The 18731-nt window shown below is 51.9% G+C and overlaps 1 protein-coding gene across 1 annotated transcript in view; it reads right to left on the reverse strand.

The window, feature by feature from the left end:
- The window catches only part of ADGRB1 (adhesion G protein-coupled receptor B1), a 378168-nt gene that overhangs the window by 136630 nt on the left and 222807 nt on the right, over positions 1–18731 (reverse strand). Inside the window, exons 15-17 of the mRNA XM_045007331.1 lie at positions 14797–14872; positions 11601–11703; positions 10348–10391 (exon numbers count right to left, since the gene is read on the reverse strand). Coding sequence (XP_044863266.1) covers positions 10348–10391; positions 11601–11703; positions 14797–14872 — 223 coding nt within the window. The remainder of the gene's footprint in view (positions 1–10347; positions 10392–11600; positions 11704–14796; positions 14873–18731) is intronic.

Genomic DNA, 18731 nt, shown 5'->3' on the forward strand with positions numbered 1-18731 from the left:
ACCCTCCCTTCTCACAGGGTCCTAGAACCCGGGCTCCAGCCCAAGCCTGAACAACTACACTATGGGCCATCTGCGGGTTTTTAATTGCAGTGTAGACACACTCACTGTGGCCAAAAGGGTCATGCGATCATTGGAGACACAAACAGGGGAATCTCCAGTAGGAGCAGAGAGGTTATTTTACCTCTGTATTTGGTGCCGGTGCAATCACTGCTGGAATATTGTATCCAGTTCTGGTGCCCACAGTTCAAGAAGGATGTTGATAAATTGCAGAGGGTTCAGAGAAGAGCCACAAGAATGATTAAAGACCTAGAAATCAAGCCTTACGGTGACAGATTTAAGCAGTTAAGAGGTGACATGATCATAGTCTATAAGTACCTACATGGGGAACAATATATGATAATGGGCTCTTCAGTCTAGCAGAGAAAGGTCTGACACGATCCAATGGCTGGAAGTTGAAGCTAGGCAAATTCAGACTGGAAACTGGATGTACATTTTTAACAGTGAGGGTAAATAACCATTGGAACAATGTACCAAGGGTGGTGGTGGACTGGCGATTTTTAAACCAAGATTGACTGTTTTTCTATAAAGATCTGCACTAGTCCGAGCAGGAATTACTTTCAGGAAGTTCTCTGGCTTGTGTTAGACAGGAGGTCAAACTAGACAATCACACTGGTCCCGTCTGGCCTTGGAATCTATGAATCTTAGCATATAATTTCAAAGGTCCTAGCCTGATCGACTGCAAAGCAGAGGAAGGTGTCAGAGTTGTTGACTGACACACTATGGACTGAACCAGGGATCTCCAGAGCTAAAAACAGGAGCTGCTAAAGCTGACGTCCGTACCAACCCCATACCCTCTGTGCGTTGGCATGGGTGGTGTAACACACTCACCAGTGAATGCCAAAGGCACTGCCCCTCAGAGAGAGCTATTTCCATGGTAGGTTCCCCCCCTCCCACCTTCAGCCAATCAAGGCACAGCTGTTCAGAAAAGGCTGCAACTATTCCCTGGTCTTGGTGGTTTTTCGTTTTGGGTTTGTCTGGTTTTTGGGAAGGAGAAAATTGTTGCTATTTTTGGTTTCTCCCCAGTGTCCTCCAATTCGAAAATGGCTGAACGGCCTTAAACTTCAAATGCAAAAACCCACCGCCCGAAGTTCAGCACCAACGGTGCAAGTTTTCAAAAGCTACAACAGGGTGTGAGAATGGAAACAATTGTGTAACATTACCTGGGGCGCTCCCTGCTGCTCCCACTGCAAGACACATGGCATGCGGTTTTCTAAAGCACCCAGCCCTGGGCTAACTCTGCTCCTACTACCCCTGGCCATCCGGGGGTTAATCCAAGCCCATCATTACACAGCAGGAGGGAGTTCTGGGGATGGGGATTGATGCTGAAGACAGGGATTGCTCCAACAGATGACACACATAACACAGGCAATTATGCATTCAGACAGCTTCTAAATATGTAAGATTTTCCTTTGGAGACTCCTCAGCCTGTACTTGATAGGCTGAAGGGGCTGTTTTGCAACCACGTGCTAATTTCTGAGATCCCAGCAGAACTCTGCCATGGCTGACCTGTTGTGCTGTGCCCCTTGCTACTCCGGTCCCAGCCTCCCCTCTGCCAATGCATCCCAAGCCACACCTGCTGCATCCCCTGCCGTTCCCGATATGGGTCTCCACTCATTGCTACCAATGTACCCCGTCCCAGAGCTACACTACCTCTGACTATTACACCACACAGGTCTTTCCAAGGCACCTCAGTTCCATTTTGTAACACCCGCTCTTATTCCAGCTCTGTGCTCCCGCCCTCTGAAAGGATTGGGAACACAAGGCTGCACTTCAGCTAAGTTACTATTTGAAAAGAACCCGTGTCCAAGGCCTGAATCAGGGGCTCTGAACTATATCTCAGAAGATACACATTTCTGAACCAGAACAGACTGATGGTCCATCTCATCTGGCAGCTGCATAAAACACCTAGTACAATACTGAACCATGGAGCTGGATTTCTTCCTGACCCCAGGCTCTGGAGGACGCAGGTTTGACCTTTTTGTTCTAGCTAGCCGAGCCGCAGAGCAGCCCTTGTTCCTATAAATGCCTACCCTTAGCCCACCAAAGGGACCTTGGTAAAAGGTAAGATCCGCATTCCAAAAGTTATATAGGTTAAAGGCTTTAAGTCCTGGAACAGAGGATCTTCCCCCAGGAAAGATTATATCATCCTTGAACTAAAACCATGCACTCCTAGAGCAGCTAACCTTCAAAGCACTTTACAAACATTTTTTAAGCCTGCCAGCTCCCCTGTACAGTACTTATCTTACCACTCACTGGCTGGGAAAACAGAGGCACCAGGAAGTCAGGGCTTCATTCTGCCACCCTTTCGTACACGGAGCAGTGCTTTACTCCTCGAGTAGTCGGACTACCAGTGTAAGGGGGGGAAGAATAAGTCCCCAGGTGACTTGTCCAGGATCAAAGAATCATTCTGCAGCACAGCCAGGTGTCGTAGCCAGGAGTCCTGGCGCCCGGTCCCCAGCGGTATCGTCAAACACCACTGCCAGCCCACTGATACTTTGGCCATGGGAATGTAAGCACCAGGGGTTTCCTTCTCGCTGCCTTTGTGCAGCTGTGGAGGTGAAGGCACTAGAAGGGAGGAGCAAAGGGAGGTGGAAAGCAAATTCCCTGAATGCAGAAGCCAATGAACAGAATCCATGATGTCTCCATCCATCAGCTCCCTGCGGCCCGTCTTGGAAAGCGAGCGAGAGAGAAGAACCTGCCTCGATTTTAACTTGAACAGTGCTGCTAAGCAGCTAATAATTACTTCAGATGAATGCCCCTGGAATAAAGCCAGCCAAGCCCAAATCATTCCGCAACTTCAGCTTTCAATTTACCCAGTTGCTGCCAAGCTCATTAATCATACTCACTGCACCAAACACAACAAAAATTAGCGTGTGATCTTCTCCCCTCTCATGCTTCAAGTGAAGGATTGGGGCCCCAGTGGGAGCAGGGGAGGGGCGTGGGGGGGCGGTGACGAGTGGGCCTAGCAGACGGTCACCCAAACGGGCTAGGATTAATAAATCAAAAATCCATTATTAATAATACAAGCTTAAATATCTATCTAAATGCAAATGAACAAACCCTGGCATTTTTTTTTATATTATTTAAAGTTTCGTGCCTAACAACTCCATCTTGGGGAAGCAGCTACACAGATGACAATTGTCTGCTCTAATTGCAATTTTACGGTTCAACCCTTCATGGCCCATGGATTTTAAGTGGCCGTTAAAGGGCCACTGCCGGCTTTGGCTGTGTTTTAAAGCTCAGCTGGCTGCTGCCTTAGGCCAGGACTCGAGCATGGAGATTGTTTTGATTTTTCAGGTGAGCTGCAGCGGTACCGGTTAAGTCACCAAGTCGGCAGGTATAAACCCGAAAGTCCATTGGCTGCTGGCTTGCTTGGAATAAAGAGGAGAATAAAGTGAGCTGGATTTCTTTGAACACTGGGCAAGGATGCAAGATTAGCATCTGCCAGAAAGAGATGGTTGTCTATCTACCTATCCATCCCCAAAGAACTCCTCAAGCTAGCTACATATCTAGCCGCATACCACCCTTCAATCTATGTACCTGCTTACCTATCCCTATGCATGCCCTCTTTATCTATCTAGGAAAGACCAGGCGGGTGAGGTAATGGCTTTTACTGGGCAAACTTCTGTTGGTGAAAGAGGCAAGATTTCAAGCTCCACGGAGCTCTGCTTCAGGTCTGGGGAAGGGACTCAAAGTGTCGCCGCTAAATACTGCGATACTGCAAATATCTATCAATTCTTTTCGGTGTCTGTCCTTCTCCCTATAGTATTGGCCTGATTTTGAGCACCAACAGCTCCCATTGATTTCAGCTGCAGTGCCGGGGGCTCAGCACCCCTCAGAATCAGGCCTTACCTTTCTCTCTCTCTTTCGCTCTGCATTTTTACGTGCCCATGGCTAGAGCATCTAGGGTAGGTGGAAGGAGGCTGGAGATCAGTGATATGTGAATGTTTTAACTCCCCTGCCCATGAGCAGTCCCTAGGCTACGGTTCTAGGGGGGATCATCTAGGGTGACCAGATGTTAAGGGGAAAATATCAGGACCGCCGCAGCGGGGGTGGTGGGTTTTTTTACACTCACCTGTCCGGGAGTTCGGCGGAAAGCCCTTCTGTCACAGACGGTCTTCGGCGGTATTTCGGCTGGGGGTAATAAATCTTGCTGTCAAAGACAGAAGCGCCCGCCGCCGAAATACCTCCGAAGACCATCCGCGACTGAAGGACTCTCCGACAAATTATCGCCGAAGACCAGGAAACAAAATATCGGGACAAATGGTGTCCCGACCATACTCTGGTCGGGACGCAGGACAATCCTCAAAATCAGGACAGTCCCGATTTTATTGGGACGTCTGGTTACCCTAGGCTAATCTCATGCCGATTTTGCCCTGAAGCCAGGGGAAGTCCTGTGCACGTAATGGGAAGCAGAAGTGGGCGCAGAGCGTTTACGTTCGTCAGGAGCATAACCTTCCCCACCGAAACACCTCCCAGGGAATCTCTCTCTGCCTTTTCTTTCTTGGCAAATGAAGCACCTGATCCAAAGTCCACTGGAGTCCAGAGGAGTCTTTCCAATGCCTTCCACGGGCTTTCAATCAGCCCCTCTAGCCCCCTGCTGGAGTACTGGTGTAAGAGGATGTGTATAGACCCCAAGAAATCTCTTCTAACAACAGGGCTGTCAGGGGCACACAACGAGGAGTCAGTTAAAACCACCCTCTACATAGCTCTAGGGTGTTTTGGGAGGAGCAAGGCACATGAGTTTATGTTTAGGAGCGAGGACGGTGCCATGCAGCAATACACGAGCTGCCAGTAGCAGAGAAACCCTCGCAAGCGCCAAGCGAAATCGAAGTGGAAGCTGGCAGTCTCAGGGAGCGAGCCCCCACCACCTCCTTGAGCTGTCCACTTTCTTAGCCAAAGAAAGACCAGCGGCCCCAATCCTGACGTGTGAGCAAAACCTGGAAAATGCTGTGCAGCCCCATCCTGAGTCAGCCCCCTATCCTAAGGGAAGGGCATTTTCTGGGGGCACGATACCTGGGGGATTGGGGGTTGACTCATGATTAGACGCTGCCATTGAAATGCTGCAGGAGGAGCAGGTAGCGGATGCAGAAAACCAAAAGCGTCTATAGTAGAGAGCCTCGGGGGCCCAGCCATTGATATTGTGCGTACCCTGAAAATCCATAACCCCGGGGTTAGCATAAATGACTGCCTGGCAGCCGTCAGTCACACCCTTGGGAGCTCAGCACCTGTATTTTAAGTTCCAGTGTCAGTCAGCAGAGAAATGAGAAGGTCTCAGCCTGTTTACAGGGGTTGGAGAAGCTACTACAGAGAGCTGCGAGGAGGGAGAAGTGACTCTTATGTGACAGCCCAATTTGCAAGGGACTTTATATAATGAACTGATCCATATCAAGCTTTGGCTAATGGAGAGGCAAGAGAGTCCTCCAAGTTACTCCCAGCTGATCGAAGACATCCCAGAGGAGGAAGAGAGGCAGGCAGCTGAAGAGGCCTGTCCAGCCTGATCACCCAGGCCAGCCAGCACAGTACCCCTGAGACCCTCCCAGCACGCTGGTCCACTCCTGAGCACTAAAATGGAATTTACACAAGAGCTGGGGTGACCAATCTGTGGCTCCGGAGCCACATGCGGCTCTTCAGAAGTTAATATGCGGCTCCTTGTACAGGCACCGACTCCAGGGCTGGAGCTACAGGCGCCAACTTTCCAATGTGCCGGCGGGGGGCTCACTGCTCAACCCCTGGCTATGCCACAGGTCCTGCCCCCACTCCACCCCTTCCCACCCCCCTCCCCTGAGCCTGCCGTGCCCTCGCTCCTCCCCCAGAGCCTCCTGCACACCACGAAACAGCTGATTGGAAGGTACAGGGAGGGAGGGGGAGGCACTGATTAGCGGAGCGGCCGGTGGGTGGGAGGCGCTGGGAGCGGGGTGGGGGAGCTGATGGGGGGCTGCTGGTGTATTACTATGGCTCTTTGGCAATGTACATTGGTAAATTCTGGCTCCTTCTCAGGCCCAGGTTGGCCACGCCTGACCTAGAGGCCTTAACTGACATCAGGGCCCCTTGGTGCTAGGTGCTGCACAGACATTAACCCATACATGGGATCAGGAAGGAATTTTCCATCTGGTCAGACTGGCAGTGACCGTGGGTGTTTTTTGCTATCCTCTGCAGTGTGTGGGTGCGGGTCACTTGGCAGGATTATCTGGGTATATTTCACTGAATCATTCTCCTGCCATTCCGGGGGCCTCAGGTGCACCTCGGTCCCTCCTATTCTCTGCAGTGGCACATAACAGTCTAGTCTCCTGTGGGCAGTGATACTTTGGTCTGATTTTGGCTGTTGCATTTAGTGTGTGGGCGCTGGTGGCCTGCAGACTGGGTGATCTAGTGCTCCCTTCTGGCCTTGAACTCTAGGACACATGCTCAGAGACAGTCCCGATCCCTCACGAGCTTGCAGTCTGAACAGACAAAGGGAGAGAGAAAGGAAGTAGTAGTATTATACCCATTGCACATATGGGAAACTGAGGCACTGACCGATTGAATGGTCCACGGTCACAGAGGGTGTATCTGGCAGAGCTAGGAATTGAACCCAGGTGTCCTGATGACCAGTCCAGTGCGTTTACCACAAACCCCTCCTTATACTTTCAAACTTGCACAGCACTCCGGTGAGACCACCCAGTACCATTATCCCTATTTTGCACAGAGGGGAAGCAACTTGTCCCAGGCTACAGTGAGACTCTGTGTCAGAGGCAGGGTTAGAATTCAGGTTTTCCTGGCTCTGAGCTCTGCGCGCACACCAACGGACCATGACTCTACCACACTGAAAGCAACCACCTTTCCCAAAGCGTGCTCCTAACCAAACTCAGACCACTGGCCACCCATCAACAACCAATTGCCTGTAAGAGAAGCAGTCACACAGTGTGATTCCTTTAGTCTATGGTGCCTGTAGCGGCTGCAGTCTATGCACAGAAAAGCATCAGTGGCTGCAGCTGCAGCAGAGTGAATTTCACCACCTGCTGCTATCGGGATTTTCTTTCCCTTTAAAACAATTCTTGGGCTTGATCAAAAATACAATCAAAGTGCTAGACTGCACAGTAGATTGATTAACCTTTTTGGTGCTGCTACATTATCAAAGACCCAGTACACGCTGCCTCTAACATGAACAGTCACTTAACTTTGGAAGTATTAACCTGAGGTCACACAACTATTGTACTCATTAGCAGAGCCAGGGATAGAATGCAGGAGCCTTTGCTGCAAACAATACCATTGGCAGAAACAGCTGTCGAAACGCTTTGGAGTTCAGGAGTTCAGCTGAAGCTTGGGGTGAAGGGTCAAGCCTCAAGGACAGACGAGGACATGGGTTACTTGGAGAACACTCCTGCTGCAGAAACTTTCCCAGGCGTCGTCAAGGGCAGCAAAGCAGCCTGAAAACGTTATGCAAACAGCTTCGCAGCTCCTTCTGCCAGAGCGCAGCCAGGCAGATCTAGCTCTGGAATTTCCTCCAGTGGAGTCTGCAGCTGCAGTCTTCTTGGAGCTTTTAACCAGTTTGGATTTTAAAAGCCGTTGGATAAAAACACAACGCACCAGAGCATCCGATGAAGTGGGTATTCACCCAGGAAAGCTCATGCTCCAATATGGCAGTTAGTCTATAAGGTGCCACAGGACTCTTTGCTGCTTTTACAGATCCAGACTAACACGGCTACCCTCTGATACCAGAGCCTGAGAAACAATCTTCCAGATGGATGGCAACAAATCTGTCTGAGGTTCTGAAATATAGCACTGATAACAGACCCCCCACATCAGCACCTAGAGTGTGCCTGCTTAGCTCCGAGCTAACGGCACGTCCTCTGGTGTGGCGGCGCGTTGAGGACTCCAGAGTGAAAACACCGGTAACATATTAGCTGACAAGAGACAGCATAGGCAGTAGAACAAGCTGTTCTGGGCCAATCACTTTGTGGGCAGTGATCTGAAGCACCTGGATGGACCAGGGAGCCAGACCCCCAAGGCTGTCTGAGATAACAATACCACCTTGAACGCTGCTTCCATCTCAGCTGCCTTCCACTGTCCCCGCCGCTTCCAATTTCTAGCTCTGCCCTGACTCTTTCCTGTTCAAATCCTGGGCCCTGTCACATGAGCCTCCAGGTCAGTAACGGAGCCAAAACAACTCCTGCCCTGATGCAGCCCTTTCCAGGATCAGCCGCATGGGTTCGTTCAGGCCTCTGCCATGCCCTCCCTTCTCATCATGGCTACACTCATCTCACTCAGCTGAGCAAGAGGCTGAAGGGGAACAAGACTCCGCAATGCACTTGCTCAGCCTGCCTATGTAACACCAACAGACCCCGGTCATCGGCAGCCAGAACTGAACCCAGGACCTCTAAAAGCTGAATGCATAAGCCTGTACTGCGTGAGCTAAACACCCTATGGCCCTTAGCTAAGGCTGTAGAGCAGACACATTAATCTCTCTTTAAGTGGTCTTGGTGCCACTAGATGGGACAGAGCACCACACCCAGGAGGTGTGTGGGTTACACCTGGATCTTAGCCTCAGCCTGGCGTGGAGAGCAGCCACGGCTCTCGCGATATGAGTCACACTCTGAGAACAAGTGGGGAGAGGCCAAGGGGGCGGAGAGAAGGAGGGGCCTGGGCTCAGCCCCATCCTTGTTTGCTGGCCAGGTAAAGAGGGGCGGAAGTGAACAGGGGGGAAGTAACCTCACTCCACAGCAAGAGGGGAGCAGGCAGGAACCGTGGCTCTGAAGTAGGGATCCTTTCTGGAGCTTCTCCTGGCACATCACCGCTATGGACAGCCCCTGGCTCAGTGTACCCCCTAGCGAACAGCGTATACATCGCACCTTAGCAAGCACCGAGATGCATCTCCACACGTACCCATCACCGTACTGCAGTGTCAGCATGGTAGCCAGGTGGCAGACCCCTGCCACCAGCATCCCACGTATCTCCTCACGTATTTGAGCAGCCTTTGGGTTTAGCCCTGCGGCTCCAGGTTGCCCTGAGGTACACTAGGGTGATTCCACAGACATGCCTGAAGGCATCACTGCGTTCATCGGATTTAGCCTGTGTATTCCTTTGTGCTAATCATTGTCCAATAAGAAGTCTATCAGCCGGCTAGAAACGTGCCCAAGTATAAGTGACTTAATGGAGACAAAGGGGGAAGATCAGAATTGTTTTCAAGATGATGATAATAATTAATTAATTAATTAATTAATACAGAACTTTGTGCATTTGAACCCAAGGAGTGAAACTGACTATAAACAGAAAATGAAACCAACTGACCCCCAGACTGATACACAAAAATAAACCAGAGAAGTGGCAAAAAGTGCCGGTAAGTGAGATATTTCTGATCCTTTTGGGGTTTATTCACAATCTAAGACATTTTTTCACCAGCTACTTCTTACGATAATGCTGCTTTGACTGACATCTCCTCCCCCAAACTGTCAGTCCCGATTCCCTGTGGCAACTATCAGGTTTTTCACTTAGCTGATCAACAACACATCAGGAGACCCTAAGAAAGACCCAGACAGGGCTACAGATAACAGGATTCCTCAGAGGAATCATCCCACCACACCAGACCAATGCACCACCTACTTCCATTTAATGAGCCTTATTTTCAAAAGTGGCCTCTAATTTTGGACTTTCCCGGTGCCCAACTTGCACTGACTTTCAGAGGGTGCTGTGCACCTACAATTCTGGCCCAACACCTCTGAAAAGTCAGGCTCAACATTCTTCATCCTGAGCACCCCAAAAATAGAGGCACCCAAAATCCAAGGCCACTTTTGCAAAATTATGTCCAGTCCCCAAAGCTCCCATGGCAAATGCACCTGCCTCTCTGGTGCAGCAGCAGGAAGCTATTCTCATCACTGCTTGGATGCTTCACACTGTGGTGACAGACACAGCTCGATGGAGAGACTGGAAGCATTCTGGAGAACATCAGTGGGTCAGAACCTGGGTCGCACTCTGGAAACAAGTGATCTACAGCCTTCAAATATACGATTTATCTCAACGGTGTTTCTGACAAAGAAGGCAATGGCCTAGCGGCAGATCCTTATTCAGATCCTGCTTGCAAGGATGTGAATGGAAATTGCTGAGGGAAGTGGGCGAAAGATCTCGCCTTCCCTTGCCAAGGAAGCTGACAGACAAAGCCAGACGCAGGAAAGAGATGAATGGTGAAAGTGAGGGGCTCAAGACAGTGACACCTCATCAGCTGCCTCCCAAAACAGACACACCCTGCCAAGTCCCAAAGCTAACATGCTCCAGAGGTGAGGAGAGCCAATCAAAAGCAGCTGGACTTACACATCGGCTTCGTCCCACAGGATGCAGGTCTGGTTGGTGGTTCCCTGGCAGGAGAGGAAGAAGAAAGGGGTGGGAAGGGAAAGAAAAGGAGATTACACCAGTGTTGCCAACAGGGCATCTACAGAATTGACATGGGCACGGCATTTAACATGGCATTAACACACAGCCGTGTTGCAGACATGCCGTCATAGACCTCTGCCCTCTTCATGGCCATCTTCTGCTGTGGCTCAAGGGCCAGGGGAGAAGTGAACTGTACCACGCCCCCGTGATCACACTCACACTCGTCAGAGCATCAAGCAGGGAGCTTGGCTCATTGTCTGATCGATCTTCCCCTTCTTCTCCCCACTCAGAATCCCATCCGACCCTCCTTTGTTGGAGCTGCAGGGTTGCCTGTTCTCGCTGGGCTCAGTCCTGCTCCCAGGGGCTGCAATGGAAGCAGGACCGTGTGTCTGCGGTATGGGTTGATCCTGGGGGAGAACCTCTGGTGAGATGCCACATGCCCTCGGTGCTCGCTGACAACAATGGGAGATTTACCATTGGCTGCAGCAGGGCTCGAGCCAGGCCAATGCTGAGCGCTTTCAAAACTCCCTCCCCGCAGGATGCGGTAGTCCCATGCGGGGGCTGTAAGAGGACATCCAGTCTGGGAGACTGGAGGCACAGATTGGCTCTTAGACATGTAAATACCCTTCCTATGCATCCAAGGACTGACTCAGATATCCTGATCTGGCAATGGACCTGCTTTCAAGGTGCCAATGACAACAGCAAGCCGCACTTCTCTAGCACTGCCTGAGAACTGCAAAGCACTTTGCAAACATTCATGAATAAAGCCTCTGCCCTGAGATGGTCAATATCATTAGCCTCATCTTATGAGCAGGGAAACCGCAGCCCAGAGAGGCTGTGACTTGCCATGTCCCAGGGTGAATCAGAGTCAAATCCTGGGGCAAGACCCACTGTCTCCCGAGTCCTGGTCCCTGTTACACCGCCTGCCTTCTGGGTTAGGGAAGTGGGTTCCCTGTAGTGAGCTTCACTGTACAGTCCAGGTTCCCAAGGACAATCACTGAGGAGGGAGTGACAGCAGGACACCAACGCCAACCTGTGTCAGACCCGTGACTGCGAGCCTGGGCTAGGAGACGTGAAAGGGTCTGGCGGTGATGTTCACAGCCCATCCCCCCGGAGAGACCTGCTCGGCGTCGCGCTATCGCCGACACCCAAACCAAGAGCGTAACTCCTGATGCCGAGGGCAGGGGACTTACATTGTACAGGTGGGAGAACTCGATCTCCAGGGGCGTGAGCAGAGTGCGGGGAGACGGCTTCACAGTCACCGAGATGACTTTGGAGTTCAGCACCGTGGCGTTCCTGGGGAGAGAAGGAAACCGGCACTTGAGAGCGGACGGAGACGGTTACACAGAGAGAGTCCCACTGGGCTACCTGGAACAAGGCCAGCTACGACTATAGCAGTACGCTAGGAGTGGAATCGGTCCAATCTGTGCAGTCAGCATCCAATGCACTTCCTGCTGACAGACCCCACCCCGCTGCTGTTCTGGAGCCCCTGCCAGCTCTTCTGGAACGAGAGCCGCGTGCCGCAGAGCACTGGCCCTGCAGCACGAATGGATAACAAGGGACCCTCTAACCAACCAACTCCCTGGCACGGACTCGGGTGGCTGCATTTTCCCCTCTCCTGGTACTTCAGTAACACCTGCTATTCCCGGATCTCAAAGCCCTTCGCTGAATCCGTTAACCCTCACCACGCCGTGGGTAACGGGTGCTGTCCTCAGATAGATGGAAAATTAGAGAGACAAGGGAGGTGAGGCAATAGCTTTTATTGGACTGGATGAGAAGTCAGAGGTCCAAGCTTTCAGCCTGGGGTGTCTAATGTTAGGTGCCTAGATTGACATTTTCACGAGTGGCTAGTGATTCGGGGGTCCCCGCTGGAGATGCCATAAAGGGGCCGGATTCTCGGAGGATGGGTGCTCAGCACTTTCTGAAAATCAGGCCCCTTTAGGGTGTCCTGAGTTGGGCACGTAAAATCAGAGGTGATTCGTGGTCCTCATGTCCCACCTGTGGTGCTCAGGTGATACATAGGCACCTACCTGCAGACAGTCACATTTGGTTGCCCCTGGTGGCAGGGATGGGAATAGATCCCAGGACACTCCCAGTCATCACTGCACTGACCACTAGGGAACACTCCTTCCCTATTCTGATTCTCACTTATCCCAGGCATGTTTGAAATCATTTTCTTTTCATCGGGGTCTTATTTTCTATTTACCCAATAACTATTGGGAAAGGCTTTGGGCAGCTAACTTCTACTCTGAAGTGACCGGGTGGGGGGAAGAGGGGGGTGTCAGACTTTTAACCCTTTGACTCCCTCTGTCCTGCCACCCCCTTCAACTCCAGACTGCGGCTTTCGTACCAAGGGCCTCTATTTGGAATGTCACTCCTCTCTCAGGGTGGATCTTCTATAAACCCCAGCTCTGAGGCCACAACTATTCAAGAGTTGCGGGATCGAAGAAGAAATTTAAAATAGTTAAAAATAAATGTCTTTAATGCTATGCGTGATTAGCCTGTGGAACTCACTGCTGCAGGAGATAATCAAGGCAAGTCAAGAGGGAGGAGACCCATACATGAATAAGACTAGCCGTTGTTATTTACTAGGGTAAATCTGTAGTGACTCCTTTTGTTTAAATGGAGTGACTCTGGATTTAAACCAGTGTTACTGAAAACAAAATCTGATCCTTATTCCTCCTGCTCCCAGGAAATAGACTGATCACCAGTTGAGGTCAGGAAGACAGTTACCCTATAGTACGGTATTGCACAATTAAGTACATTATTGGGGCTACTCCCATCTCCTTGCAACATCCCTGTTGGACAGAGGAATGATGGACTTTTCCTCTGATCCAGCATTTCTTCCGTACAGTCACAGGAGATTCAGGGCTGTGCATTGTTTAAAGAAAACTGGCCTTAATTAAGCAATGCCATAAATCAGGACCCAGGGGAGAATGCCCTGGCAGAAACTCCTGCGGAAGCCGGTTAGCAAAGCCTATTCACCACTCAGCCCTTCCAGTCTCATTCCCAGTGCTGTAATGGAAGATATTACAGAATACAGCCCCTTTGCTCACTAATTCTAATTCACTAGCCACCCGCCACTGCCAGCGCTAAATCTGTAGGTATTTCAATGATTATCCACGAGGAGAGATGCCCTGGCGTTTATGGTAAATGGGCTCATGCTAATCAGTCCAGAACAGATTTAGAAGGTGCCTTAGGATGCTTAATTTACTGCCTCAGTACCAGCCTCAGAAAAAAAAAGAGAGAGAGAAAGGAACAGAAAAGCTATTGCTGAGCACAAAAGCTTCAGCGCCCTGAGGCACTTTGCAGAGGCCTGGAACGCTGCAGACATGTGCAGCCATCCGTGCCACTCTGCTCCGCTCTCGGAGCCCGTCTTGAGCAGTAGTGCTCTCGAATGGCACCGTGTGGCAGGCAGCTCCTCTCCCGAGCACGCAGCCCCAGATCTGTCAGGAACACGGCAACCTGAAATGCCTCCCAGCAGGGAGCGATTGGGTAAAAATCCACTGTGGGGAGGAGATTTCGATGCCACAGTTCTGCTCTGCCATCATATGCCTCAATCCTGCCCAGTGCTGAGTGCCCTTAGCGCCCGCTGAGATCCAGGGAGGCGGGAGCACTCAGCACCTCCTGGCGGGGAGGAAATAGGAAGCGTGCCAGGGAGAGAGGGGGCTATTAACTCTTTGGCCTCCCCTGCAGCTGTCCTGAGTCTGGGCAGCAAGGCAAAGATTTGAGAATTCATTTGATGAGTGGGTTTTGAGGGTTCATTCGCCAGCTCTTTCCACCTGTGACAGGTGCTGCATGATGCCCAGCGCTGGCGCCAGGGACAGTGTCCATGTCACACAGGTGTTGTGTCCCCACTGCTTGTATCTCTCTGGACGGAGACCACGGCTGTTTCATTTCTCATCCAGAACAGATCCCAAGGAATAACGATCCCAAGGAACCTGGCAGCCCATCATGATCTCAGCACCAGAGGAGATGTTCGCTGAGAGGGCAGGGATCTCACCTGACTCTATGTCTCTTTGTAGGAGCATAATACCTCAGGAAGTAGCTACTACTTTGTGCTTCAGTGAGCAGAAGGGAAAGCCCTCCCCTGGCGCAGCTGGCCACATGATGTGCAATGCTGCATAAAAATGGAAAAAATCTTCCTGACCACCCGGAAAGTGATCAGCTTATGCCCTGAAGCATGAGCTTGGACTGAGCCAACTTCACGTGCAGCACCAGTTATTAGTGGCCCAAAAGTTATCCCTGCAGAACCAAATCCTCTCCCTCTTATGCAAGTAGCTCCACTGGCTGCTCAGGTCTTGCCTGGCCCCTTTAATTTCCAGTCAAGGAGGCGGTTTGGGGCTCTCCGAGTGCCGAGGGGCTCCGGAAAGATAAGGGTGTCCTTACCTCTGGAGCGAGAGGATGCTCCCCAGGTTCCGGTACAGCACGGTGCCCACCACGAAGACGGACGAGTCGTCTGTCTCTACAGAGCGGCAAAGAGAAGGGAGAGAAAGACAACAGCACTGTGATGATCAGGGACGGTGAAAGCATCGTCATGGTCTGAGGGCAGTTTACGTGGGGCCCGTCCTGCGGCATTAGACTTCAGTGGGAACACATTCAGTGGGGGTAGACGGGAGACAGGGCATGGGAGTAATGAACACAACAGGAATGGGGGTCTTTGTGGAGGCTGCTGCACTCAGGCAAGGTCAAACACGTCTCCTCAGCTCTTCACCTCCCCACAGGCTGAAATTTCCCCCCTGTGCTGAGGGCCCAGGCAAGGCCCAGGTGCCATTGATTAGTTTCAGCAGGGCTGCCGCAGTGGGTGCCTAGCCTGCCTCCCTCCCACAAGCTGCAGCACCTACTCTCACCACATAGGGGCTCCCTATGGCCTAGCCTGGCTTTCAAAGTCATGGCCGAGGCTCCGCTGCCCTCAGCACCCCACAAGCAGTGCTCAGCACCTCGCCGGCTCGGACCCTCTATGATCACACAGGCCCGAGGCCCGTGCACAGGCCTTGAGCTTTAACTGGACTGAGCCGGACTGGAGGTTTCCTGTTCAGAACTCCAGCTAATTCCTCTGACAAGGCCAGGACAGGAGGCACGTGCTGGGAGTCTAATCGGAAGCAGCAGCCGCCCTGGCAGCGGCTGGGTGGACCCAGCGGTTCGTTCGCCTCCGGGCATCTCTAGCCGGGCTCCGCGAGCCAATCCGCAGAGCGGCTCGGAGGAGAAGGTCGCTAGCCCACACCTGGCTGCCTTGCAGATCAGTTCCGAAGCCGAGCCGATGACGAGCCGTCAGGGAGCCGAGCTGTACCAGGATGACTCCAGCAGCTGAGGGTGGGAGATTTTCACCCACAGGCTGCCAAGCCCCAGCCTGACCCAGACCCTCCTCCATCCCCGCATGACTCTGCACTTGACATCAGGCCGTTCTCTTCTCTCTCCAGAGGATGAGCCACGAACGCTGCATAGCGGGGCCCGGCTCCACTGGGCTGGCTCCCTCACGCTGGCATGATGGACCCTAATGCTCGCTGACACTGCACAGCCGGGGCGAGAGGCCGCAGGCCCTTCAGTTCTAATCCCAGATGAGCCTCCAACTCCTTTGTGTGACCTCTGGGCATGTCACTCCCCTCCCGCCCCCCCCCCAGCCGCCTCTCTCGCACAACCCAGCTGGGAAAAGCAACAACCCCCCTGAAAACCAGATGCTACATCTGAGCAGAACCTTAATGGGTACAAACATTTATTTGGCCTTTGGCCTGGTCCTTCAGATCCCTACACAGACAAGATCCCCCTCTCCTCCTTTGTGGTAGGACCCCCCCACACACACACACCCCAGGCTCTCACACTCGCATGATATCACAGGTGAGCAGAAAACGTTAACCCCCTGGGCCTCATTCTCATTTACACCCTTTTGGGCATGCAAAGAGGCTGTCGTGTAAATGAGACTCGGGTCTGAATTTCTTGGGTCTTTATCAAGACTTTAGCGACGTAACTGCTCCGTCTTATTTATGTGCAAAGATGACAGAACAAGGAGCAATGGTCTCAAGTTGCAGTGGGGGAGGGCTAGGTTGGACATTAGGAAAAACTATTTCACAAGGAGGGTGGTGAAACACTGGAATGGGTTACCTAGAGAGGTGGTGGAATCTCCTTCCTTAGAGGTTTTTAAGGCCTGGCCTAGTTGGGATGATTTGGGTAGGGTTGGTCCTGCTTTGAGCAGGGGGTTGGACTAGATACCTCCTGAGGTCTCTTCCAACCCTAATCTCCCATGATTCTATGAAATTACACCAACAGGTTACCTGGCCTGGCACAGTATTTTATTTTGATTATCCATTCTTCAGTAGCCCAGACACTGGAAGCTGCACACCTACACCCCCTGCACATGGAGCTGCGAAGATTTTTGAGCGTTGCTAAACCCAGGGTTGGGAGTTCAATCCTTGAGGGGTCCACTTAGGGATCCGGGGCAAAAATCTGTCTGGGACAGTACTTGGTCCTGCTGCGAAGGCAGGGGACTGGACTAGACGACCTCCTGAGGTCCCTTCCAGTCCTATACTTCTATGAAAACTGCATGCCCGGCTCTAGCTGCGGCTTGCAGGCATGATGGATGCCCATTTTCACATGGCCAGGTTTAAAACCTTATGGTCAGCTCCTCAGCAGTGTAAATCATAGAGTCATAGAATATCAGGGTTGGAAGGGACCTCAGGAGGTCATCTAGTCCCACCCCCTGCTCAAAGCAGGACCAACCCCAACTAAATCAGCATCGCTCCTTTGAAGCCAACCGCTAATTCCCACCCGCTGAATACCGGGTCTTTATTCCAGCGAGCTGCAAAGTGGTTGTTCTAGAAAGCAGGGGCGGCCACACTTACTGACCCTCCGAGCCGCATACGACAATCTTCAGAAGTTCGAGAGCCGGGGCGCGCCTGCCACGGTTCGGGGCTTCAGCCCCTGGGAAGTCCCACCACCCCACCGCAGGGCAAAAGCCCTGAGCTCTCCCCCCAGTCTGGTAGGCGGGGGATGGGGACACAGGAGGATCCACAAGCCACACTTCAACTGTAAAAGAGCCACATGCAGCTCACGAGCCAGTTTGGCCACCCCTGCTACAAAGACAAACTGTGCCCCGGTATTCTCCCTGCCATATGCATTTGCAAAGAAGAGACGGGCGTTAAAAAGAATTAAAACGCGTCTCCCACACAAGTAAGATATCGAAAAGGACCATCTTTTGCTAATATGATGGTACAGGATAACACCCAGGAAATGCAGCTCCGGATGGGATGGAAAAGAATAATAATGTAAGTCCTAATTTGGGGTATCTAACCATTTATTGTGCTTGTTGTAAAGGACGTAATGCAGTTTACCAGGCAGTGATCTCTTCCTAGCCTGAGCTGCAGTCCTGGATTTAGTCTTTGCTCTGCTACTGACTCTCTGCTTGACCTTGGGGCAGTCACTTAACTGTGCTGCACTTCAGTGTCCCCATCAGCAGAATGGTGGTTCTAATGCTGATGTACCCAATGGGACAGACTCTGCAGCTTCAGGAATGGCTGTGCTTGGAGATCTTTGGGTGAAAGGTGCACTGGGAAGCCAAGGGATCATGTCAACAACTCGGACAGTCTCCTGCCTTTGCCTCAGCAGAGGACGGTGTGGTCTGATGAAGAAAGCGCAAACTGCCTGCTCTCGCTGATGAAGCCAACCCGCACGGGGCACAGCTACAGAGAAAGGGACAAGGTGACGGCTAGTCCTCATTGCAGGCACAATTTAGGCTCCTCTTTTTGAAGTACTACTCTTAAATATTTAGGGCCCAGGCCTGCAAAGAACCGAACACCTCCCACGCAAAGAGGAGCCCCGTGAGCTTACTGAGAACCGAGGCTGACTTCAGTAAGCGGCGTCTACACTCAGTACCCTACAGGATCATGTGTTTGCAGCTGATCCCAACCTCAGAAGACCTACTGCAGCTAACGGATGGTCCACAGAGTAGCTACAGAATCAGACCCTGGCTGAGTGCTCTAGGATCTGAGCCCTGAGCCCTGCAGTTTTCTTTTAAGATCTGAGATTCAGGATGGCTTGGCTTATGCTCAAGCGAAGGCTGGATTTGCTCGGTTTGCTTCGCCTCTCTCTCCCCATGCTGTTTGGGCCTGATAATAGACTGCCGCGGAGCAAATGACCCCCGAGTGATTAATGCCCCCTTTCCTGCAGCTGATGTGTGGTTACAGAGGATTACACACAAGAGGCACAGACATCACTCCAGCTACACGGCCACTGCCCATCCGGCGGCCAAGTACTGCCTGCCTGCCCGGCCGCCAGAGCCAGCCAAGCTAATAACCCGGAACATTTCATATCCGCCGCACGATGAATGGCAA

Source organism: Mauremys mutica, chromosome 2 (genome assembly GCF_020497125.1).
Source record: "Mauremys mutica isolate MM-2020 ecotype Southern chromosome 2, ASM2049712v1, whole genome shotgun sequence".
Taxonomy (NCBI): Eukaryota; Metazoa; Chordata; order Testudines; family Geoemydidae; genus Mauremys; species Mauremys mutica.